General features: G+C 50.2%; 1 protein-coding gene across 7 annotated transcripts in view; it reads right to left on the bottom strand.

Annotated features, from left to right (window-relative positions):
• TSPOAP1 (TSPO associated protein 1) overlaps nucleotides 1–21,925 on the bottom strand; it is a 3,238,928-nt gene that overhangs the window by 309,142 nt on the left and 2,907,861 nt on the right. For all 7 annotated transcript variants that reach the window (XR_013608584.1, XR_013608585.1, XM_078679480.1 and 4 more), the window contains one exon: nucleotides 8,608–8,679. Coding sequence is in view for 5 of the 7 variants with exons in the window: in XM_078679480.1 (XP_078535606.1) it covers nucleotides 8,608–8,679 (72 nt within the window). In the remaining 2 variants the exon portion in view is untranslated. The remainder of the gene's footprint in view (nucleotides 1–8,607; nucleotides 8,680–21,925) is intronic.

Raw genomic sequence — 21,925 nt, 5'->3', positions numbered from 1 at the left:
CCGGAGGAGACAGCGCCCTCATGTCCATGAGGAACTCTTCAACCTCCTCGCGCGACGCGCCTTCCCCAGGGACCGACGGGTATGGGGTAGACGGCGTCGGCGACCCACGCGGGGCCGCGGGGGTGGGGCCACCCGAACCCCCGGCCGCATCACGCGGGCGTCGGGGGGAGTCGGGGGTGCGATGACGACGCCCCGACTTCTTGTGTTTCTTACCTGAGGAACCGGAGGAATGGTGTCGACTTCCGGAGCGCTCGTGGCGGGTCCGCGACCGTTCTCTCGACCGCTCCCTCGACCTCCGACCGGACCGGGACCGCTCTCGACACGGGGCCGACACCCGGAGCTCGAGTAGCTTGCGGGACCGCTCCCGTCTAGCCTTACTCGTTAAGCAGGCCTCCACGTCGTGGTCCGGGCCCAGACACCGGAGGCAGAGTCGATGGTGGTCGGTGACCGACATCGTGCGGTCACACCCGTCACAATTCTTGAAACCGGGCATCCTACCGGCACCTAAGAAGTAGATATTAATCAAAAAACTTTGGTCAAAAGACCGGAGTACTGCTCTTCGGATCTGCGCTAACTGGCGCGGAAAAAAGAAGAACTGACGTCAGCGCGCGGAGGCGGCGTCTATATACTCCAGCGACGTCATCACGGCGCACGACGCCGACGACGCGGAGCCGCAGGGGACGCCTGCAGACGACACCTACCGACGCGCAGGGGTACTGCTACGCAAAAGTTTCCGGATCCAGACTGACGCCTGGGGATATTCTAAGGTAAGGAATCTAATACTAACCTGTTTCTTTCAGATGGTGCCTGCAGTTGCAGGGTGGACACTCCTTGCCCACAAGGGAGATTCTTCAGTCTTCTGGGGAGCAGAATGTCGAAGTCCAGAGTTTCTTCTTGTAAAGTTGTTCAGGATAATCTCACTTGGAATGGGACCAGCTCCTACCTTTATCCTGCTAAAGGGGGCTGTACTAGTGACTAGGTCCCTCCCATGGGTGGGACCAGGAAGGGGGATGGTTACACCCCCTATCCTTTTTCCGGTTTCGCGCCAGAGCTGGGGCTGGAGTGCCCCAGCAACTGGTTTGAACCAGGGTATGCACAGGGATACCTTGTGTGCCCCAGGCATGTCTCATTCCTTTCAGCCCTCCCTACCTCAATACACAAAATCCTGTCTGGGGTGGTGCTAGCACCTCCCAAGGCAGGAAACCCTTTGTCCAGGCCTCCCTCGCTGGAAGGACTCCCAGCAGCAGGAGGTCAGACTTGTGTCTGTGGTGTCAGCATCCATTTTGTGATGCTAAGGCTCTGTTTAACTTTAACCGGGGTTCACAGTTACATACATGTTGTGTCCCTCTAAAAGGATGGAATGCTACCCCCGTCGCCAGAACTGGCGAGGGGGTAGTATTCCAATTCGTATGACACCTTACTCAACATATTTTGATAATGCTATACCAAAGTTAGCAATAACCGCAAGGATTATTGCTAACTTTGAGTATACGGTATAGCGTTATCATGGAACAGCTATAAGGACTTGGTTCCGCAAGCTGCAGACAGGCTCAGCTCATGCTAGAGCACCATCTCACATAATGCCAAGCACTCTGCCTTCAGGATTGATAAGGCCTGCCATAGGAGTGACTGATAGGAGTATATGTGTCAATTTTGGGGTTAGATATAGGTATACTATATCTACAGCTGTGTTAGCAGCCAGTTGTGTCAGTTTGGATGGCCAGCCAGGGGTGGCATAATACATGCTGCAGCCCCTGGTAGGCCCTGGGTACACCTATGCCCTGGGCACCTTAGGTACACTGTACAGGGGCCGATAAGGTGACCCAGCATCCCATTAGGTATGTACCTAAGGTACATGGAGTCCATTTTACAGAGAGAGTAATTAGTCTGGGGTCCTGAATAGCAGGGCCCAGGCCAACTAGGTCGAAAACCAGCTAAACACTAGGCAAAAATTCTAGGGTAACCATAGTCAGGTATCCACCTTCCCACACTCATGGCCATGAGGAAGGCCTCGATGCCTGTGGCTCTGGTGGAGCCGCGTGGCCGGTGTCACCCGAACCCCCGGCCGCGTCGCGGAGCGTCGGGTGGGGAGTCAGAAGAGGGATGTTGTAGGAAGGTAGATCCCTGACTATGGTTGACCCCAATTTCTTTGCCTGGTGTTTTGCTGGTTTTCTGACTTAGTTGACCTGAGGCCCTGCTATTCAGGACCTCAGGCCCACTGCTCTCTCTGTAAAATGGATTCCATGTACCTTAGGTACATATCTAAATTGGATACTGAGCCACCTTATCAGTCCCTGTACAGTGTACCTTAGGTACCCAGGGCATAGGTGTACCCAGGGCCTACCAGGGGCTGCAGCATGTATTATGCCACCCCTGGCTGGCCATCCAAATCTGACACAACTGGCTGCACAACACAAATGTGGCACTAGAAGATCTCTAGTGTCATCCCTTCACGGGCACTCAAATATTTATCTTCCCATACAAAGAAGACTTTCAATCCAATGTTTCAATTGTTCATAGAATTTATTTTATGCTTGTTGACAAATTTATCATCATCATTTCATCTTGTTCATTTAATATTGTTCATGCGTTTGTAGATCAGACATTGTCATAATAAAGCATCCAATGCATTTCGGGCATTATGTAGCATGCCCTTCATCAGGGACATAGACACAGGTGTCGACGTCATCTTAGTCTCTGCTGGCTTACTTCAGGAGTGCTCCTCGAGACCTTGACCTTAGGTACCCAGGGCATAGGCGTACCCAGGGCCTACCAGGGGCTGCAGCAGGTATTATGCTACCCCTGGCTGGCCATCCAAATCTGACACAACTGGCTGCACGACAGCTGGGGCAAGGTGGTGTAATCACCCTTTGCTTTAGATATAGTATACCTATATCTAACCCTAAAATGGACACACAGATCTCCTATTAGTCACTCCTATGGCAGGCCTTAACAATCCTGAAGGCAGAGTGCTTGGAATCGTGTGAGATGGTGCTCTGGCATGAGCTAAGCCTGTCTGCGGCTTTCGGGATCCATCCCTTAGCCGTTTCCATGATATCGCATACCATATACTCTTAAGTGCATTATAATCCTCGCGGTTAAATGCCAACTCTGGTATCGCTTTATCAAAACATGTCGAGTAAGGTGTCATACGAATTGGAATACTAACCCCTCGCCAATTCTGGCGACGGGGTTAGCATTCCACCCTTCTAGAGGGACACGACATGTGTGTAACCTATAACCCGGTTAAAAGTCAGACAGAGCCTTAGCATCCACAAAATGGATGCTGCCCCCGAGACACAAGTCTGCCCTCCTGCTGCTGGGAGTCCTCCCAGAGCAGGAGATAAGGACAAAGGGTTTCCTGCCAGGGGCGGTGCCAGCACCGTCCCAGACAGGGTTTTGTGTATTGTAGGTAGGCAGGGCTTCAGAGGAAGGTGACTGCACGTGGCACCCCGGTGCTCACTGTGCATAGGCTGGCTTAAACCAGTTCCAGGGACACTCCAGACCCTGTGCTGGGGAAAAGCCCGCCAAGGAAGTGGGTGTAACCACCCCCCTCCTGGTCCCACCCATAGGGCAGGACTTAGTCGCGTGCCAGCCCCCTTTTCCAAGATAAAGGTAGAGACTGGCCCCCTTCCAAATCAGATCATCTTTGGAATCAAGATACCACTTTCCACGAAAGGACTTCACGATTTCTTCCTCAAGATTCTCCCTTGTGGCTAAGGAGTAGTCACCCTGCATCCGCAGGCACCATCTAAGAACACTGCGGTCTGCTGCACGTCCTTCCTCCGGAATCCGACTGCCCAGCTCGACGAGACCCGGCTTCCCTGGCACCTCTGACCTCTACCCACCTCTACAGCACAGCTGAGAACCGTGGGTGCGACGAGACCTCGAGGGACCGGCCATCGCCAAGACTGCACGACTTCTGCACAGCAAGCCCACCGAGTAATTTCCTGGTGAGTGCTTTGGGGTCCGAGAAGCCCCCACCCTGAGCAGCTCCAGCACCGAAGAGCAGCCCCCCAGCATCTCCACGATCGGCGTGGGGCCCTTCTGCTTTTTGCTGCTCACCGCGTTGTTTGGCTACTAGCCCGCTGGCTTGTGGCCTCCCGAACGACGCCCGACGACAACACTGCTGCTGGTCTGGTTGCTCCAGACTGGCCCTTGCTTCCCACCATCGGAGAAGTACCCTGGACCCTCCTGGTCCGGCTGAGACGCCATTTTAGGTCCACCGCGTGGGCCTTGCATTTGCCAAGACTTGTTGCCCAATCCTGGGTCCAGCGACGTCGACAGCAAGAACCTTCGTGGGACAGCTCGCACCTCCATCCTGGTCGCCGACAACGCCTCCTGGTCCGAGAGACTGCAGAGCCCAGCAGCGCCCACTCACCTGACTGCGGTGACTTCGCCCGGTGCCATCCTGGTGCCCACTAAATCACTGGCTAGTGATTCAAGAACTTGGTCCCCTCTGCTTTCAGGTTTCCTTCTTCCTTGATCCAGGCTTGGATCCATCGAACTTTTCTTCACTGGTCGCCTGCCAGCAACTTCTTCCTTCCAGGCTCCTGGTCCGGCACGAGGATTCCCGACGTCTTTTCAGACCTATGCAGCTGCAGCCCCTGGGCTAGGTAACTTCGGCACTTCGGTGTCCCAGCATAGCCTCACTATCCAAGGGTCAGGATCCACTGTCGTTTTCTCCCTACCAGGTCGGGTTCGCCCGTGAACACTAACTTTGTGAATTCTAGCTTCCATAGACTTTGTCCCGCATCCCGCGTGAGAGTGCACACTCTGCACCCGAGTTCCCTAGGCCTCCTGCTAGTAATCTAAAGGTTCAGTAGTCCAGTCCTAGCGATCCCAAAGCCTCTGAGAATCGTTACTTACCTGCTAGTAATTTGCATTCCACTTTTAGAGTATATGGTTTTTCGTGCCCCTCGGGCATTTGTGTATAACGTGCTAAACTTAGTTTTGTTGTGTGCTTAGCACCCTGTCCTCATAAAGAGTACAGGGTTGTTGTGATTCTAATAAATACATTGTTTATTTTCATAACACTTGTGTGGTGTCCTTTCACTGGGTGTTCAAGGGGTAATGTGATGGTAAAACAGCTGGCTTAACACGCCCTCTAGAGTCTTAGCCTTAGACTGCTCGTATCCATGCTACTAGGATAGCTGGTCTATAAGGTTGACTTACAACCAATCATCAATAAGGGTTGTTTGGACTGATATATAGTGATCACTAGAATAGTGAGCACTGCACATCAGGCCAACTTCTCACAGATGTCGTCTCTTCGACTTCTTGTGCCTCTTACCTGAGGACTTGGAGCCCGACGAGTGGTGTCAACTCGCCAAGCTGTGATGACTCCGGCCCCGGGACCGGTCCCTCGACCTCCGTCCGGACCGGGACCGTGAGCGGCGCAGGGCCGACTGCCGGAGCTCGAGGCACTTATGGGACCACTCCCGCCTAGCCTTCGACGTCAAGTCCCGGCAGTCGGGGTACGACTTGTCATCATGGTCGGCCCCAGGCAATGTAAGGTACCGGCGATGGGGGTCGGTAACCGACATCAGTCGGTTGCAGTTGGCACAGGGCTTGAACCCGGGCAAACCTACCGGCACCGATAGAGTAGTAGACTCGAAACGGATCCAAAAAGGATCGAAAAAGCTTAGTCACAAAATGACTAAAGTGTACCACTTTCTCCGGACCTGCGCTAGCTGGTGTGAAAAAAAGAAGAACTGACGTCAGCGTGCGAGGGCGGCGTCTAAGTACTCCGACAACGTCATCGCGGCGCCAACAATGCCGACGACCGACGCGGAGCCGCAGCCGACGCCTACCGACATGCAGGGGTACTGCTACGCTAAATTTTCCGGATCTAGTCTGACGCCTGGGGATATTTTAAGGTAAGGAATCTAATACTAACCTGTTTCTTTCAGGTTTGCATGTTACCACAGTTTATGTTCATCTTTTGATTCTCTGCCGGGCTATAACGAATCCCCTATGTTGTCAGCTGCGTTTTGCAGACATTATATGTAAAGAGGAAAGCACTTGTTTAAAGTTGGTCACGAAAAACGCGGTTGAGTAAGTCTGCATGTGATTTACCACTTTATTTACAGGTAACCATGCACTTGTTTGTTTTAACTTGCGCATAGCCAGCGTTGTTAAAAGCACAATTGCACTCAGGATGTTCAAATCAAATACTCGTTTATATTGAAGGATAATTTGGGATCACCTCACAGTTGTTCACTTCGCTTACCCTCTTCTATTTTAACTAATCTTACTTGAGACCTGTATTTACTAATTCAGTGAACTTGTCACCACAAATGTTTCTTCCTGAATAAAAGCAACTTGCATGCAGCACAACTCTATTACAAAGTATCTCACTTCACGTTTCATCCTCGGTTTTTCACTCTACTGATTGCTAGTAGAGATCTAACATTCTATAATTTTGTAAAAATGAGTGTGGCAAGTTTGCCATTTACAGTACTGAGCTCGAGTTTTCTCTTTCTTTTAGAAAAATCCCCTGATGAAGGGCAACAGCCCGAAATGCATGGGCATCAGAGCATATGTAAAGAATAAACATATGAATGATATATATTGTCATGAATTATCAATGAACGGCAAACGATAACTCAATAAAGAAATTTGCAAATAATTTGAAACTAATGGAATAACTGATTTTATAGTCACGATTGAGTGCATGTTGGACACGCCCCTCAAGGTTGAGGATTGAGCTTCTAATAAATATAATTATCCTCATACACAGGAGGATTAACCAATTTGCACCACCAACCTTCAGAGAGAGTACGCTCATCTATCCATTTATTGATTTGCTTAACCTGTTTTTCTGCACAACACACCACAAGCTTGCTCCAACAGCAGGAGTGTACCGTCTTGGTGGAGGGATGCCTGGCTGCCACAATGAAATTATAGACTTCGGGCGGAAGGTCGAAAGCTATCAACTGTCGGCACTCAATCTCCACATATAAAGGTTGGAGAGTTGACAGGTGGGGATGGAGAACATTACCCCGCTGCTGCGACAGAAGATCCTCCCAAAGGGACAGCCTGATTGAACGATAAATGGACATGCTCAGCAACGCAGGATACCAGACTCTCTGAGCCTAGTCTGGAGCCACAAGGATGACTTGGGCCCAGTTTTTCCAAACCTTCTTCAGAACTATGGCCAGGAGTGGTATGACCGGAAAGGCGTACAGGAGGCCTGGGATCGCGACCGACGAAAAGCATCTCCGAGTGAGCGCCACCATGCAAACTCTAATGTGCAAAATTGCCAACACTGCGCATTCTCCGCAGTGGTGAACAGATCTAACCAAGGCTCTCTTCACTGTTTAAAGAGACCTTGCTGCACCACCTCCGGATGGAGATGTCATTTGTGAAACGCTAGGCATCTCGGCTCAGTTTGTCTGCCCTGGTGTTCAGAAAGCCTGGCAGGTGTTGAACCACCAGGGATATGGCCTGACGTTCTAGCCATGTCCAGAAACACTGGGCCCCTTGACAAACGGTCCATGACACTGTTTGTTGCAGTACCACATGGACATTGTGTTGTCTGCAAACACCTGCACTAGCCTTGCCTTGATAGACGGTAGAAAGGCTTTAAATGCCAGCTGGATCACTCGGAGCCCCAACAGGTTAATGTGGAGTCTGGATTCCTTGGAGACCTGAGGCCTCTGATCTTCTCCTCTCCCAGATGGGCACACCTTCAGGTGAAGCACCACTAGGAATGGAATACAAGCCTTCACCCTAAACATCACAATAAAATCCTGCATCCTCTACTTGTGAAGAGTCAATGTATAATAAAACACTTGATATTGTGAACCTTGAAATAAAATGTGTTTGAAACTAAATTTCTGTGAAAAATAATACTCAAAGGTAATTAGTGTGTTCTGGGATCCTTGTCAACAAGCTGGAAAAGACAAAAGTGACAGGCCCACTATCACTGTGCTATATGCTGTGATGGTGGAGGTTCGCGCTCAACAGTACAACTGCAATGCAAGTTTTTCACAAGGTTAGGCTCTCCATGCACATGAATATATTGTAATTTATGTTTTCTTCTTTTAGAAGAGGGTAGAGGAAAATGTGTTTTAGGTACTATGCTGATATTGTCTTTCCTGTCCATTTTAAGAAGTGGTTGAGGATCATACACATGGGTGGGTCTATACAGAGTTAATGAATTTAAAGACGATACCTTTGCTGGAGAACTAGGATCAATAGTACATTGCCTTCACTTACGTTATTCCAGGAAATGCGGTTTCTAGTTTCATTTCTTCTATTTTCCTTTTATATGTAGATTTAAAAGTTTATAAATGAAGTACATTGTTTCAATAATTTTAATTTTCAATTAACACTGGCATAAAGACAGGAAATGTTATCTATAGGCAATGCTTAAATGTTCAAATGTGTGTGATATTTTGACATAAAATTGCTTCTAGGATCTTACAAATAGAGATGTTGACTATTCATAAATATTAATAAATATCCCACGATGTTTGTCTATGCCTATGAAAATTACCTCAAGTGCCACTGGATCTAACTCTATCCTAGAACACTTGACGAGACACATATATGTCGGACATTCAATTATATGATGAGAGATCTCTCATATATGTTACCTACATAATAGAATCCATCGTCATCCATGCTCCCATAGACAGTTATAATATCGCCTGCATTAAACGTCAGCTCAGCCTAGAAAAGAGATAGCAAGAAAATAGGTTAATGTAGTGATTCACGTCTGGACTATAAAAAGTGGTGGATGCACATACACACACACAAACACTTGCTGTAAATGGATGAAATACGGAGCAGCCTATGCATCCGTGAATTTGTATGGATGTAAGTTTTCGAAAGAGTCATTCCTTACATTTTACTCAACTTATTTCAAATGTTTGTAGCACTATCACTGACAATAAAGCGACTCTTAATACTGCCAAAGAAATTAATATGTCCATCATCACATTAGAGGTTAGTTATTATGTACATTTTTTGCAACACCACTCTACCATTGAGGTGTTGGTGCGCTTTGAACTGTGGAGGCAGAGGACTTTGTTAAAGTGCAAGAAATTGTGGAGGTGTAAGTCTTGAAGTTATCAAAGAAATCCTGAATATTTCTGTAGAAGTGTAGTGTTAAGTGCAGATAGAAAACGACATAGCGCAAATGCTTAAATGTAGAGTGGTAAGGAACGAGAGAAAAAAAAGAAGGGGAGGGTAGAGAAGAACCAAGAGGAAACAGCGCATAGGAAATGGACAGAAAGTAAGGGAAGGAGGAGTGAGAATGGGGTAGGCAGAACAGAAGGTCTATGATTCCGTAAGTCCATTGTGAGAAGTTAGCCTGGCATATGATGTCCACTATTCTAGTGGGCACCTTGCACCAGCCTAACTGACCCTTATTGATGGTGGTGGTAAAGCCAACCTTATAGACAAGCTATCCTAGTGGTAGCAAGGACCAGCAGTCTTAGGCTAAGACTTCAGAGAGCATGTGAAGCAAGCTGTTTTACCAATTATAATCCCTTGAATACCAAATGAAAGGACACAACACAAGGTATATTTCAAATATATATGTATTTCTTTCTAACACAACCCCTCTGCACTCTTTGTAAGGTCAGAGGTCAAAGTACATCACAAGCTACTCAAGTAGCATACGATAAGTTGTACAAATACAGTTATGCCCTAGGGGCCTCCCAAACATATACTAAGGAAGTGGTATAAGAACCACGTGAGAGTTAGACAGCAGGACTAGGGCCTGTAGAATCGCTGGAACTACACTAAACAACCAAAGGTTAGGAAGTAGGAGGCCCACGGGAGACGCGTGCAGTGTCTAAACACAGTCGCGAGTTACCATTGAATTATAATGGGAAACAAAGAAGTTACAAAATTACTGTTTAAGGACACTTCCGGATGGACTAGGATGGAACCCTTTTAAACTAGGACACTACGAGAGTGAAGACCCACGGGAGCACCGGAGTACTCGTGTTACCTCACCTAGGGAAGCCGGTGCATAGGTGTCTTTTCGTGTCAGGTTTCGTCGTCATTTTCTATGGAGATCTGCAAAGAAGTGCTGCAGGCGACCAGAGGAAAAAAGTCTTGGTGGATCCAAGGGTGGATCGGTGATGTGAAGAACCTGAAAGCAGAGGGGACAGAGTCTGGGTCACTAGCCAGTGACCAGGAAGGAACCAGGCGATGTTGCATGCTTGAAGGTGAAGAAGGTGAGCTTGTCTCTTCAGCCACGAGGTCCAGGAGGCATCGACGATGACCAGGAGCTGGATACGAGCTGTCCCACGATGGATCTAGTTGACTGCGGTGTCGGTATCCGGATTGGACCCAAAAAGCCTTGGTAACCGCAACAAACGCAGGATGACGAGATTGCCTCTGTTGCAGACCAGCAAGGTCTGTGGCGCTTCTCCTTTGAAGGGAAGCTGGAGCTAGCCTGGAGCAACCAGGAAAGCAGTTTAGTTCGAAAGAAAAGTCATCAGGGGGCTCACTAGCCAACAGGCAAGGAACCGGGAAGACGCGTCGAGCTGAAATGCAAGAGCAGGCCCCACGCGGCACTCGTGGAGTGTGGAGGGCTGAGCTTCGGTGCAAATGGTGCTCAGGTCTGGGGCTTCTCGTACCCCGAGGCACAAATGCGAGGGTACCTCGGTAGTCGAGCTGTTAGCAAAATGCAGGATGTCCAGGGTGTCCGGTCTCTCGGGTACGCCACGGGTCTCAGCTTTGCTGTGGATGTGGGTCGGAGTTAGAGAAGTCTGAGAGTCCAGTTCCTGTGTCGCTGAGTCTTCGGGTTCCGGCGGGAGCGTCGACAAAGCAGACCGGCAAGTTACTGGTGGTGCCTGTTTGCACAGGGTGGTCACTCCTTGACCACAAGGGAGATGTCTTCCGTCTTCTAGTCAGAATAGAATGTCGAAGGTCCAAGAGTTCTGAATCAAAGTTTCTTTCCAGGATAATCTAAAGTCCTGGGGTCACAGCTCCTATACTTATACTAAGCTAAGGGGCTGGATTACCTGCCTAGGTCCCTCCTATGGGTGGACCTGAAAAGGGGGTGGTTACACCCCTTTCCCTTTGTCCAGTTTCGCACCAGAACTGGGGCTGGAGTGCCCCAGCAACTGATTAGAACCGGGCTATGCATGGAGCACCTTGTGTGCCCCAGGCAATGCCTAGTTGCATTCACTGAATGCAGACCTCCCTGCTCCAATACACATAACCCCTGTCAGGGGAGGTGCTGGCAGGAAACCTATTGTCCAGATCGCTCTTGCTGGAGTTTCCCCCAGCACCAGGAGGTCAGACTCGTGTCTGTGGCAGCAGCATCCATTTTGTGATGCTAAGCCTCTGTTTAACTTTAACCGGGTAAAGCAGTAACATACATGTCTTTTCACTCTAGAAGGGTGGAATGCTACCCCCGCTGCCAGTGCACCCTCTCACATAAAGCCAAGTACTCCAGGATTGTCGAGGCCTACCATAGGAGTGGCTTATAGGTGTATATGTGCCTATATGTAAAGGTAGATATAGGTATACTATATCTAAGTAAGGGGTGATTACACCACCTTACCCAGGCTATGTGAAGAGACCTGTGGTGTCAGTTTGGAAGGCAATCCAGGGGTGGCACAATACATGCTGAAGCCCCAGGTAGGCCTAGGGTACACCTATGCCCTGGGTACCTATGGTACACTATACAGGGGCTCACAAGAGTGACCCAGTAACCAATCTGGTATGCACCTAAAGTGCATGGTATCAATTTAGAGAGAGAACAACTGGGCTGAGGGTCTGATTAGCAGGCCCACAGGCACATTAAAGTAGAAAAAACAGAGAATCACAGCAAAAAGTGGGGATGACCATAGGAAGCAGACTCTACTCTCCTACACAACCCCCCACCCCCACCAAAGCAGGGACATTAAACTAACCTTGACCAGTTGAGTCTTCATGTTCTAAGTGAAAATATATGGAGAGTCCATCTGTATTGGCATGGTTAGTCCCAGGTCTATGTTCCACTGTAAAGTCCATCCCCGGAAATGGACCACCTGAGCAGCTTGGGATTTTCACCCTTCATCTGATTTCGCCACAAGAGGGGCTTATGGTCTGTCTGAATCCTGAAGTGAGTATCAAACAATGATGGCCTCAGCTTCGTCTGTGCCCAAACCACAGCAAAGGCCTCCCTCTCAATAGCTGACCAACGTTTCTCTCTAGGGCTCAGCCTTCTGCTAATAAAAGCTACTGGCTGGTCTTGACCATCTTTATTCAGTTGTGAAAGAACAGCACCTACACCCAACTCAGAAGCATCTGTTTGAACAATGAATTCTTTGGACTTTGCAGAATAGGAGCCGTGCACATGGCCTCCTTCAGGTCATCAAGGGCCTTTTGACAGCTTACTATCCACTGAACTTTCTTTGGCATTTTCTTGGAAGTTAAGTCATTAAGGGGTGTCACTATGGAACCATACCCCTTGACAAATTTCCTGTAGTACCCAGTCAAGCCCAAGAAAGCTCTGACCTGTGTCTGGGTGGTGGGAGCAGTTCAGTCCTTTATGGTCTGGATCTTGCTCTCCAATGGTTGAACCTGACCTCCACCTACAAGGTGGCCCAGGTATACAACCTTTCTCTGCCCTATCTGGCACGTGGCAGCCTTGATAGTTAGGCCTGCTTTTTGCAGGGCCCCCAAAACATTCTTCAGGTGGATCAGGTGATCAACCCAAGTGGAGCTAAAGACAGCAATATAATCAAGATAAGCTTCACAGTAGTCACCCAGACCTGAGAGAGGCTTGGTTCACCAACCTTTGGAATGTGGCAGGTGCATTATTCAGACCAAAGGGCATTAACACAAATTGATAATGTCCTCCTGGGGTTGAAAATGCTGTTTTGGCTTTAGCATCATCAGTTAGTCTGATCTGCCAGTAGCCAGCTGTCAAGTCAAAAGTACTCAAAAACATGGCAGATGCCAATCTGTCAATGAGTTCATCTGCCCTTGGTATTGGGTGGGCATCTGTCCTAGTGACAGCATTGAGGCCTCTGTAATCCACGCAAAACCTCATCTCTCTCTTACCATCTTGGGTGTGAGGTTTAGGCACCAGGGCTACTGGACTGGCCCAAGGGCTCTCTGAGGGCTCAATGACTCCCAACCCCAACATCTTTTGGACCTCTGTCCTGATACAGTTCCTGAGATGATCAGGTTGCCTGTAAATCTTACTTTTAACAGGCAGACTGTCCTCAGTATCCACTTCATGAGTGCACCAGGTAGTCTGACTTTGAGTCAGAGAAAACATATGTCTGTAGGACTGTAGAACTTGTCTGCAGTCCTGCTGCTGTTGGTCAGTGAGGCTGCCTGCCAAGGCTACACCATCAACTGAACCATCATCAGGGTTCTGAGAAAGCAGGTCTGGGAGAGGGTCACTCTCCTCCTCCTGTCCCTCATCTGTAGCCATGAGCAAGCCCATGTCTGCCCTGTCAACATATGGTTTCAATCTGTTGACATAAAGCACCCTGTGGGGGCTCTTGGGAGTTCCAAGATCAACCAAATAGGTTACTTCTCCCTTTTGCTCAACTATAGTGTGGGGTCCAGACCATTTGTCATGGAGAGCTGCTGAGGCCACTAGCTCCAAAACCCACACTTTCTGTCCTGGCTGGTAAACAGTCAGCATTGCCTTTTGGTCATGCCAGGCCTTTTGCAATTCCTGACTAGCCTCAAGGTTTTTGGATGGCTTTTTCATGTACTCAGCCATCCTGGAGAGGAGACCAAGTACATAGTCCTCAATGTCTTGCTCGGGAGGTTTGAGAGTTAACGGCCCATTCGCCTTCACCAGACAGAGGGGTCCTCTTACAGGATGCCCAAACAGAAGTTCTAAAGGGCTGTAGCCAACCCCCTTCTATGGGACCTCTCCGTAAGCAAACAAAAGGCAGGGCAACAGGATGTCCCATTGTAGGAAGGTGGATTCCTGACTATGGTTACCCCAGATTTTTAGCCTAGTGTTTAGCTAGTTTTCGACTTAGTTGACCTGGGATCCTGCTAATCAGGGCCCCAGGCTATCTGCTCTCACTTTAAAATGGACTCCATGTACCCTAGGTACATCTCCAATTGGATATTGGGTCACCTTATGAGCCCCTGTACAGTGTACTATAGGTACCCAGGGCATAGGTACATCCAAGGCCTACCAGGGGCTGCAGCATGTATTATGCCACCCCTAACTGGCCACTCACATTGACACAACTGGATGATCACTCAGCTGGGGCAAGGTTGTGTAATCACCCCTTGCTTAGGTATAGTATTCCTATATCTACCCTTATATATAGACACACAGGAACCTATAAGTCACTCCTATGGCAGGCCTTAATTATCCTGGAGGCAGAGTGCTTGGTTATGTGTGAGATGGTGCTCTAGCATGAGCTGAGCCTGTCTGCAGCTATCGGAACCATGTCCTTATAGCTGTTCTATGATATCGCCATACCATATACTCTTAAGTGCATTATAATCCTCGCGGTTGAATGCTAACTTTGGTTTGGCTTTATCTAAACATGTCATGTAAGGTGTCATACGCTTTGAAATACAACCCCCTCACCAATTCTGGCAGCGGGGGTAGCATTCCACCCTTCTATAGGGAGAAGACATGTTGTTGCTGACTATCCCGGTTAAAGTTAACCAGAGCCCCAGCGTCACAAAATGGACGCTGCTGCCACAGACACAAGCCTGACCTCCTGCTGCTGGGAGTCCTTCCAGTCACGGAGGTTTGGACAATAGGTTTCCTGCCTGGAGAAGTGCGAGCACCACCCCAGACAGGACTTTGTGTATTGGGACAGGGAGGGCTGAATAGAATGAGACACTGCCTGGGGCACACTAGGTGCTCCATGCATAGTCCAGTTCAAACCGGTGCTGGGGCACTCCATGTAATGTAATGTATGTTATGTTATGTTATGTTATATATTTATTTTTATAGCGCACGGCTACTCCAGGGGAGTGTCCCGGCGCTTTATCGAGGCAGCTCAGAATAAAAAACATAACACCGATGCAGACAACAAACAAAATAACAAAAGAAAAGGGGCTCCTAAAGATTAAAAAGCCAAGTCTTCAGGCCTTTCCTGAACAGGAGCAAATTCGAGGAGGAACGTAACGCCAAAGGCAAGGTGTTCCACAACTGAGGGGCCCTCAGACTAAAGGAGCGACCCCCAGTGCGCGCCTTCCTCACTCGTGGCACCATGGCCAAAAACAAAGACTCTGATCGCAGTGATCTAGTCGGACGATAGAAGGTCAGCCTGCGTTGTAGATACTTTGCTCCTGCGCCAAATAGCGCTTTATGCGCCAAGGTCAAAGCCTTGAACATGACCCGCTTTCGGATGGGCAGCCAGTGAAGCGACTGCACCAATGCGGAGGCTCTCGCTCGCCTATGAAGGCCTAAGATCGCGCGGGCCGCGGAATTCTGCACAACCTGCAACCGCTGCACAAGATATTCCGGGAGTCCTAGATAGAGGACGTTCGCATAGTCCAATCTAGAGCCCACTAAGGCTTGAACGGTGATCTTCCTATGCTCTTCTGAGAGCAAGGGTAGAAACTTCCGGAGCATCTTGAGCAGCCCATAGCAGGTACCCGTCAGACCCTGAATATGTGGAATCAGCGACAGGCTATTGTCCAACTTTACTCCCAGGTTCTTGGCCACCAGCGATACCTGGGCAGGAGGACAGCTATCCACAGGCCACCACGCGCGCCAATCAGGATCCTGGGAGCAGCCGAAGAACAGCACCTCCGATTTACTGGGGTTGGCCTTAAGACTGTTCCGCTGAAGCCAGCTAAAACCCAGCTCCAAACATCCCCGGATGTTCTCTCCATCGAAGGCCTGATCCTTCCCACACGCAAACAACAATTGCGTGTCATCCGCGTAGGACACGATCCGGGCCCCCAAAGACTCCACCAGTGCCGCCAAAGGTGTCATAAAGATGTTAAAGAGAGTCGGGCTCAACACAGAACCCTGTGGAAGCCCGACTCCCAATGGCGGCATTTCGGCGGAGCTCGGAGAGGCCCAGACCGTTTGTCGGCGGCCCTCAAGAAAAGATGTAAACCAATTAAACACCGTCCCCCTCAGACCGATGTCATGTAGTCTGGCAAGGAGCACCTCATGTGGGACGGTGTCAAAGGCCGCCGACAGGTCAAGCATGACCAGCATGGCCCTACCTCCCGCATCCAGAGTCTCCCTAATGATCTCCGACACCTCCAACAGTGCCGTCTCCGTGCTTAAATTAGGGCAGAAACCGGACTGTGAAGAGTGAAGCAGATCACTGGACTCTAGAAAGCCAGAGAGGACGCCATGCACATGCTTCTCCGTGATCTTAGCCAATGCAGGGAGGAGGGAAATCGGCCTGTAATTGGCCAAAACCTCTGGGTCCGCACCGGCCTTCTTAAGGAGGGGGATCACCATGGCCCTTTTCCAGGGCGACGGGACCTTCCCCACACTGAGAGACAGATTCACAAGTGGATTGACCAGTGGGTTAACCACGGTAGCCATCTTAGCCAAAAATTTGGCCGGACAGGGGTCTAGAGGCGAGCCCGATTTAAGATTGGCCAAGAGCGCTAGGGAGGCATCGATGGAAATAGCAGGGAACTCTGCGAGAACCGCAGCCGGCGCGGACAGCCGTGCCGGTCCTGTCACCGCACTCAAACCCTCCCCTGAAGACTCCACTGTGAACGAGTCCTGGATAGTTTTAATCTTATCTGTAAAGAATTTGGCCAGGTCACAGACCCACAGCTCCGATGGAACACCCTGAGAAAGGTTGGATCTGGGGGCCAAAAACTCCCTGACCACCGTGAAAATCTCTTTACAAGAATTGGAGGCGGCATCAATCCTCCTAGCCAGATAGTTTCTTTTTTCCCGGAGAATATCACAATGGTATGATTTAACCATGGTCTTATAGGCCAATCTCGCCCCCTGATCATAATTAAGGCGCCATGCCCTCTCCGCAACCTTACACTGGCTGCGAGCAGCCCGCAGTGCCTCAGTGAACCACGGGGCCGAAACCCTCTTAGGTGTCTCCCGCAGGGCAATAGGGGGGGCCAGATCATTCAGCCTCTCCAACAACCATCCCTGCAGGGACTCGACGTCCTGTTCTAAATCGCCTATAAGAGGGCACGGATGGTCCATAGCGGCCATGGCTAACAAATCAGGCGTGACTCTATGCAAGGCCCTCCTAACAGGGCCAAGTTGTCTGGGCGCACTACACGGGAGAGACTCACTGGCCAGGATGGAAAATCTGGCCAGCCTATGGTCAGTCCAGAGCATCGGAAGGAGCTCAATGTCGACCAGAGGGAACGAAGAGAAAATCTGATCAAGAGTATGCCCTTCATCATGTGTGGGGCCTGTAAGAAAAGGGACAAGACCCAAAGGAGCCGTAATGTCCAACAATTTCTTGGCGTCCGAATCGTCGCCCACGTCCATGTGAAAATTAAAATCTCCTGCCAACAGGCAATGCTGTGTGCTCAAGGCCAGACCAGCAATAGCCATCTGGAGATCATCGAAAAAGGAACCCACTGGTCCAGGGGGTCTATACACCACCAGTCCTTTCACAGCTTGTTGCGGGGTCAATCTAATCGTGAATGCTAAGGAGTCAGATCCTGTAATGGTGTTAAGAGAAAGAATAGAGCAGGATACTGACTTATTTACTACCACCGCCACCCCTCCTCCTCTGCCTTTGACTCTATCCTGCCGGAAGATGTTATAATCCGGCGGAATTGCCGCCCTAATGTCCGGATTGGACGTCTCCCCCAGCCATGTTTCAGTCAGAAGAAGAAATAGAGGTTTTTCTCTGACAAGGAGATCAAAGATTTCCAAGGCATGCTTGCCTACCGATCTGGTATTAAGCAGTAGGACGAGGTGTCTCACACCGGCATTCCCTCTCCCTCGTGGCACAGCGGGGGTATAAATAGGCGCCCAACCACATCCAGGGCATAGACGTTTCCCCCTATAACGGGCCGGAAACACTGACCGGCAGGTACTAGAATGTTTTTGCAAAGCGCAGAGTTCCATAGCAGAGTAGTGAATCATTTTACCCGAGAATGAATATAAAGGAGGAAATAACCTACAGACCCCTACCTCCGCTCCGCCGCCTCCGGGACGCTGACGGGCGCAGACGGGTAGGACTCTGGCAAGACTCAGGCAAACACGAGGGCAACCCCGCTGCGCGATCCCGCTGCGCTGAGAGGAACGGTTTAAGTAGGTCCTCCTGAATGGGTCTCACCTGCCCCACGAGGACGCTCAAGATGGCGCTACCAGAGCGCCACTGCCCATTCAAATATGGCAGCCAAAGTCAGGACACTGCTAAGCCCAACCGCCCCAGAGCCCGGACCCGCTAAAAGAGCGGTGTTTTACAATTATGAGCAGTCAGGGGGCCGTCCTGGTTAAAAACAAGGGAAGAGAAACACAAAATAAAGCAAATACAAAAACGGGAGTTTTAAAAGGAAACGGTATACTTGTAAAGCGCACTGTTACCTCGTTACGTGGCGTCCTGGCGCTGTATACCGCTGGGGAACCCGTCCTGGCTTTCCCTGTGAGAGGGCACCCCAAGCTGAAGCCAGGCATCCCCGACGTTGCTGGGGCCGTTGTGGAGATTAAGCAAGCTATTGCCCAGAGTTGCAGAGTGGGACCCATGGTTAGCGTAGGCACCTAAGCGAGAATTATCGAGTACGCAGACATTGACCCAAGACCCTGCCGCGTCGGGAATTGAACCCTGGTCCCGGGCCGACCTCTGCTTCAGGGTCTGCCGCTTCTAACCAGTGAGCCACACTTCTCCACTCCACTCCAGCCCCAGCTCTGGCGCGAAACTGGACAAAGGAAAGGGGGTGTAACCACCCCCCTTCCTGGTCCCACCCATATGAGGGACCTAGTGAGTAAACCAACCCCTTTAGTTGTATAAAGGTAGGAGCTGACCCAGGAGATTTTAGGTTAATCCTGGACTCGACTTGAAACGAAACTCTGGACCCTTCGACATTAACCTGAGCTGAAGACTGAAGAATCTCCCTTGTGGCCAAGGAGTGACCACCCTGGGCAACCAGGCACCATCGAGCAACTCGACGGCTTGCTTTGCCCCCGTTCCCGCCGGAACCCGAGCTCAGAGCCTGACAAGACCTCGACTCCCGGACCTCTCTGACCCCACTGCACGACTACAGCACAGCTGAGCCCCGTGGAAGGCGTCGGAACCCGTGGACCCAGGCAACTTGGAAAGTCTTCAACTTGCTAACAGCGCAGCTCCTGAGGCATCCTTAAAGCTGTGCACTGGGGACTGAGACACCCCGACACCGATCTCCACCTGCACCGAAGACCAGCCCTCCACACTCCACAAGATCTGCGTGGGGCCCTTCTGCTTGTGTTCTGCTCGACGCGTTGTCCTGGTTGCTGGCCAGTTGGCTAGTAGCCCTGTGACGACGATCCCTTGAAAATCCATCGCTGGTCTGGTTGCTCCAGACTGGCACTTGCTTCCCTGAAAAGGTGAAGTACCTCAGACCCTCCTGGTCTGCACCAGAGGCTCTGTGTGTATCCTGCGTGGGTTGCCTTTGCTTAGGCTTGTTGGCTCCGATCTTGAAGTCGACCCCTCCATCTGCGAGAACCTTCGTGGGACAGCTCCTCTCCAGCACCTGGTCGTCCTCGACGCCTCCTGGTCCGCGTGGCTGCAATGACAAGCTTCACGACAGAACCTGATTGCTCCTCGACGACATCTGGTTCCTTCCTGGTTCCACCCGGTCACTGGCTAGTGACCTAGACTCTGTCCCCTCTGCTTTCAGGTCTTCTTCAACTCCGATCCACCCTTGGATCCACCCGGACATCTTCCTCCTGGTCGCCTGCAGCATCTTCTTCCGAGGCTCCATAGGAATCAACGAGAAAACACGACACACTTTGACACCTATGCACCCGCAGCCCGTGGGTGAGGTAACGTGAGTACTTCGGTGCTCCTGTAGGGATTGACTATCCTAGTGTCCAGTTTTGTTAGTTGTACATTCCTAGTTAGACCGGAAGTGTCCTAAATCTTCCTTTACTTACCGTTAAGGTTCCCATTGACTTTCTATTCACTCTCGCGTGAGTGTACTGACACTGCACGCGCCGCCTGTGGGCCTCCTACTCCTAACCTAAGGGTCAGATAGTGTAGCCCCAGCTATCCTCTAGGCCCTAGGCCTTTCCTTTTCCCGAGTCGTGGTTCTTATACCACTTACTTAGTATATGGTTTTACGCGTCCCTAGGGCCTAACTGTAAATTGTGCTATTTAAAGTGTTTCTAAGAGTAACTTGTTATGTGCTTTGGCCTCTGATCTCATAAAGAGTTCAGAGGAGTGTGTTAGAAAATAAATACATATATATTTCATATATATCCTGTGTGGTGTCCTTTCATTTGATATTCAAAGGGGTTACATATGGTAAAACAGCTGGCTTTACACGCCCTCAAGAGTCTTTTAGCCTAAGACTGTTCTGTCCACGCTACCACTAGGATAGCTGGTCTATAAGGTTGACTTACAACCATCACCATAAGGGTTGTTTGGACTGGTGCAAGGTGTTCACTAGAATAGTGAACATCATATACCAGGCCAACATCTCACACCCATCTTCGCCTAAGCTTTTCAGGTAAACCCTTGATCATGCCCTTTAAGGCCTTGTTGAATCTCTCCACCAGACCATTGCACTGTGGATGATAGGGTGTGGTGAACTTGTAGTTCACTCCACACTCCTTCCACATAGCAGTCAAATATCCAGACAAAGTTTGCACCTCTGTCTGAGACAACCTCCTTCGGAAAACCCACTCTTGAGAAAACTCCCAGGAGGGCTCTTGCCACAACAGGTGCTGTTGTGGTCCTTAAGGGAATAGCTTCTGGGTATCTGGTGGCATGATCCACTACCACCAAGTCAAGTCAAGTCAAGTCATAAAATTTATATAGCGCACTACATACCCAGAGGGTTTCAAGGCGCTTAGGAAGGGGAGGGGGATTATTTGTCAAAAATCCACGTTTTAAGCTGCTTTCTGAACGCTAGGTGATTCTGGGTGAGGCGAAGGTAAGCGGGGAGTGAGTTCCATGTTTTGGCAGCCAGGTATGAGAAGGATCTGCCTCCCATGGTGGTCTTGTTGATGCGAGGTACAGTGGCGAAGGCTTGGTTGGAAGAGCGAAGTTGGCGGGAGGGGGTGTAGAAGGACAGTCGAGAGTTGAGGCAGTCTGGTCCGATGTCGTAGAGTGATTTGTGTGCGTGGGTAAGCAGTCGGAAAGTAATCCTCTTATTGACGGGTAGCCAGTGGAGGTCTTTAAGGTGACCAGAGATGTGTTCGTAGCGTGGGATGTCTAATATGAGCCTGGCTGAGGCGTTTTGGATTCGTTGTAGTTTCTTCTGGAGTTTAGTGGTGGTACCTGCGTAGAGGGTGTTTCCGTAGTCCAGTCGGCTCGTGACTAGAGCGTGGGTGACTGTTTTCCTTGTTTCGGTGGGGATCCAGCGAAATGTTTTTCTGAGCATGCGAAGAATGTTAAAGCAGGAAGAGGATACGGCGCTGACTTGTCTGTTCATTGAGAGTGAAGAATCCAGGATGACGCCAAGGTTCCGTGCGTGGTCTGTCGGGATGGGTGCCTTTCCGAGGGCTTCCGGCCACCAGGAGTCGTCCCATGCAGAGGGGGATTTACCGAAGATGAGGACTTCTGTTTTGTCTGAGTTCAGTTTCAGACGGCTTTGTTTCATCCATTCGGCGACTTCTTTCATTCCTTCGTGTAGGTTAGTCTTGGCGGTGCTGGGGTCATTGGTGAGAGAAAGGATCAGTTGAGTGTCATCCGCATAAGAGATGATGTTGAGGTTGTGTTGGCGTGCGATGGCCGCGAGGGGGCTCATGTATATGTTGAAGAGGGTGGGACTGAGTGAGGATCCTTGTGGTACGCCGCAGATGATTTCAGAGGCCTCGGATTTGAATGGTGGGAGGCGGACTCTCTGTGTTCTTCCGGTGAGGAACGAG

This window comes from Lissotriton helveticus, chromosome 3_1 (assembly GCF_964261635.1).
Source record: "Lissotriton helveticus chromosome 3_1, aLisHel1.1, whole genome shotgun sequence".
Classification (NCBI taxonomy): domain Eukaryota; kingdom Metazoa; phylum Chordata; class Amphibia; order Caudata; family Salamandridae; genus Lissotriton; species Lissotriton helveticus.
Note: the sequence above shows the minus strand (reverse complement) of the source record. Positions and strands in the feature narration are given on the sequence as shown.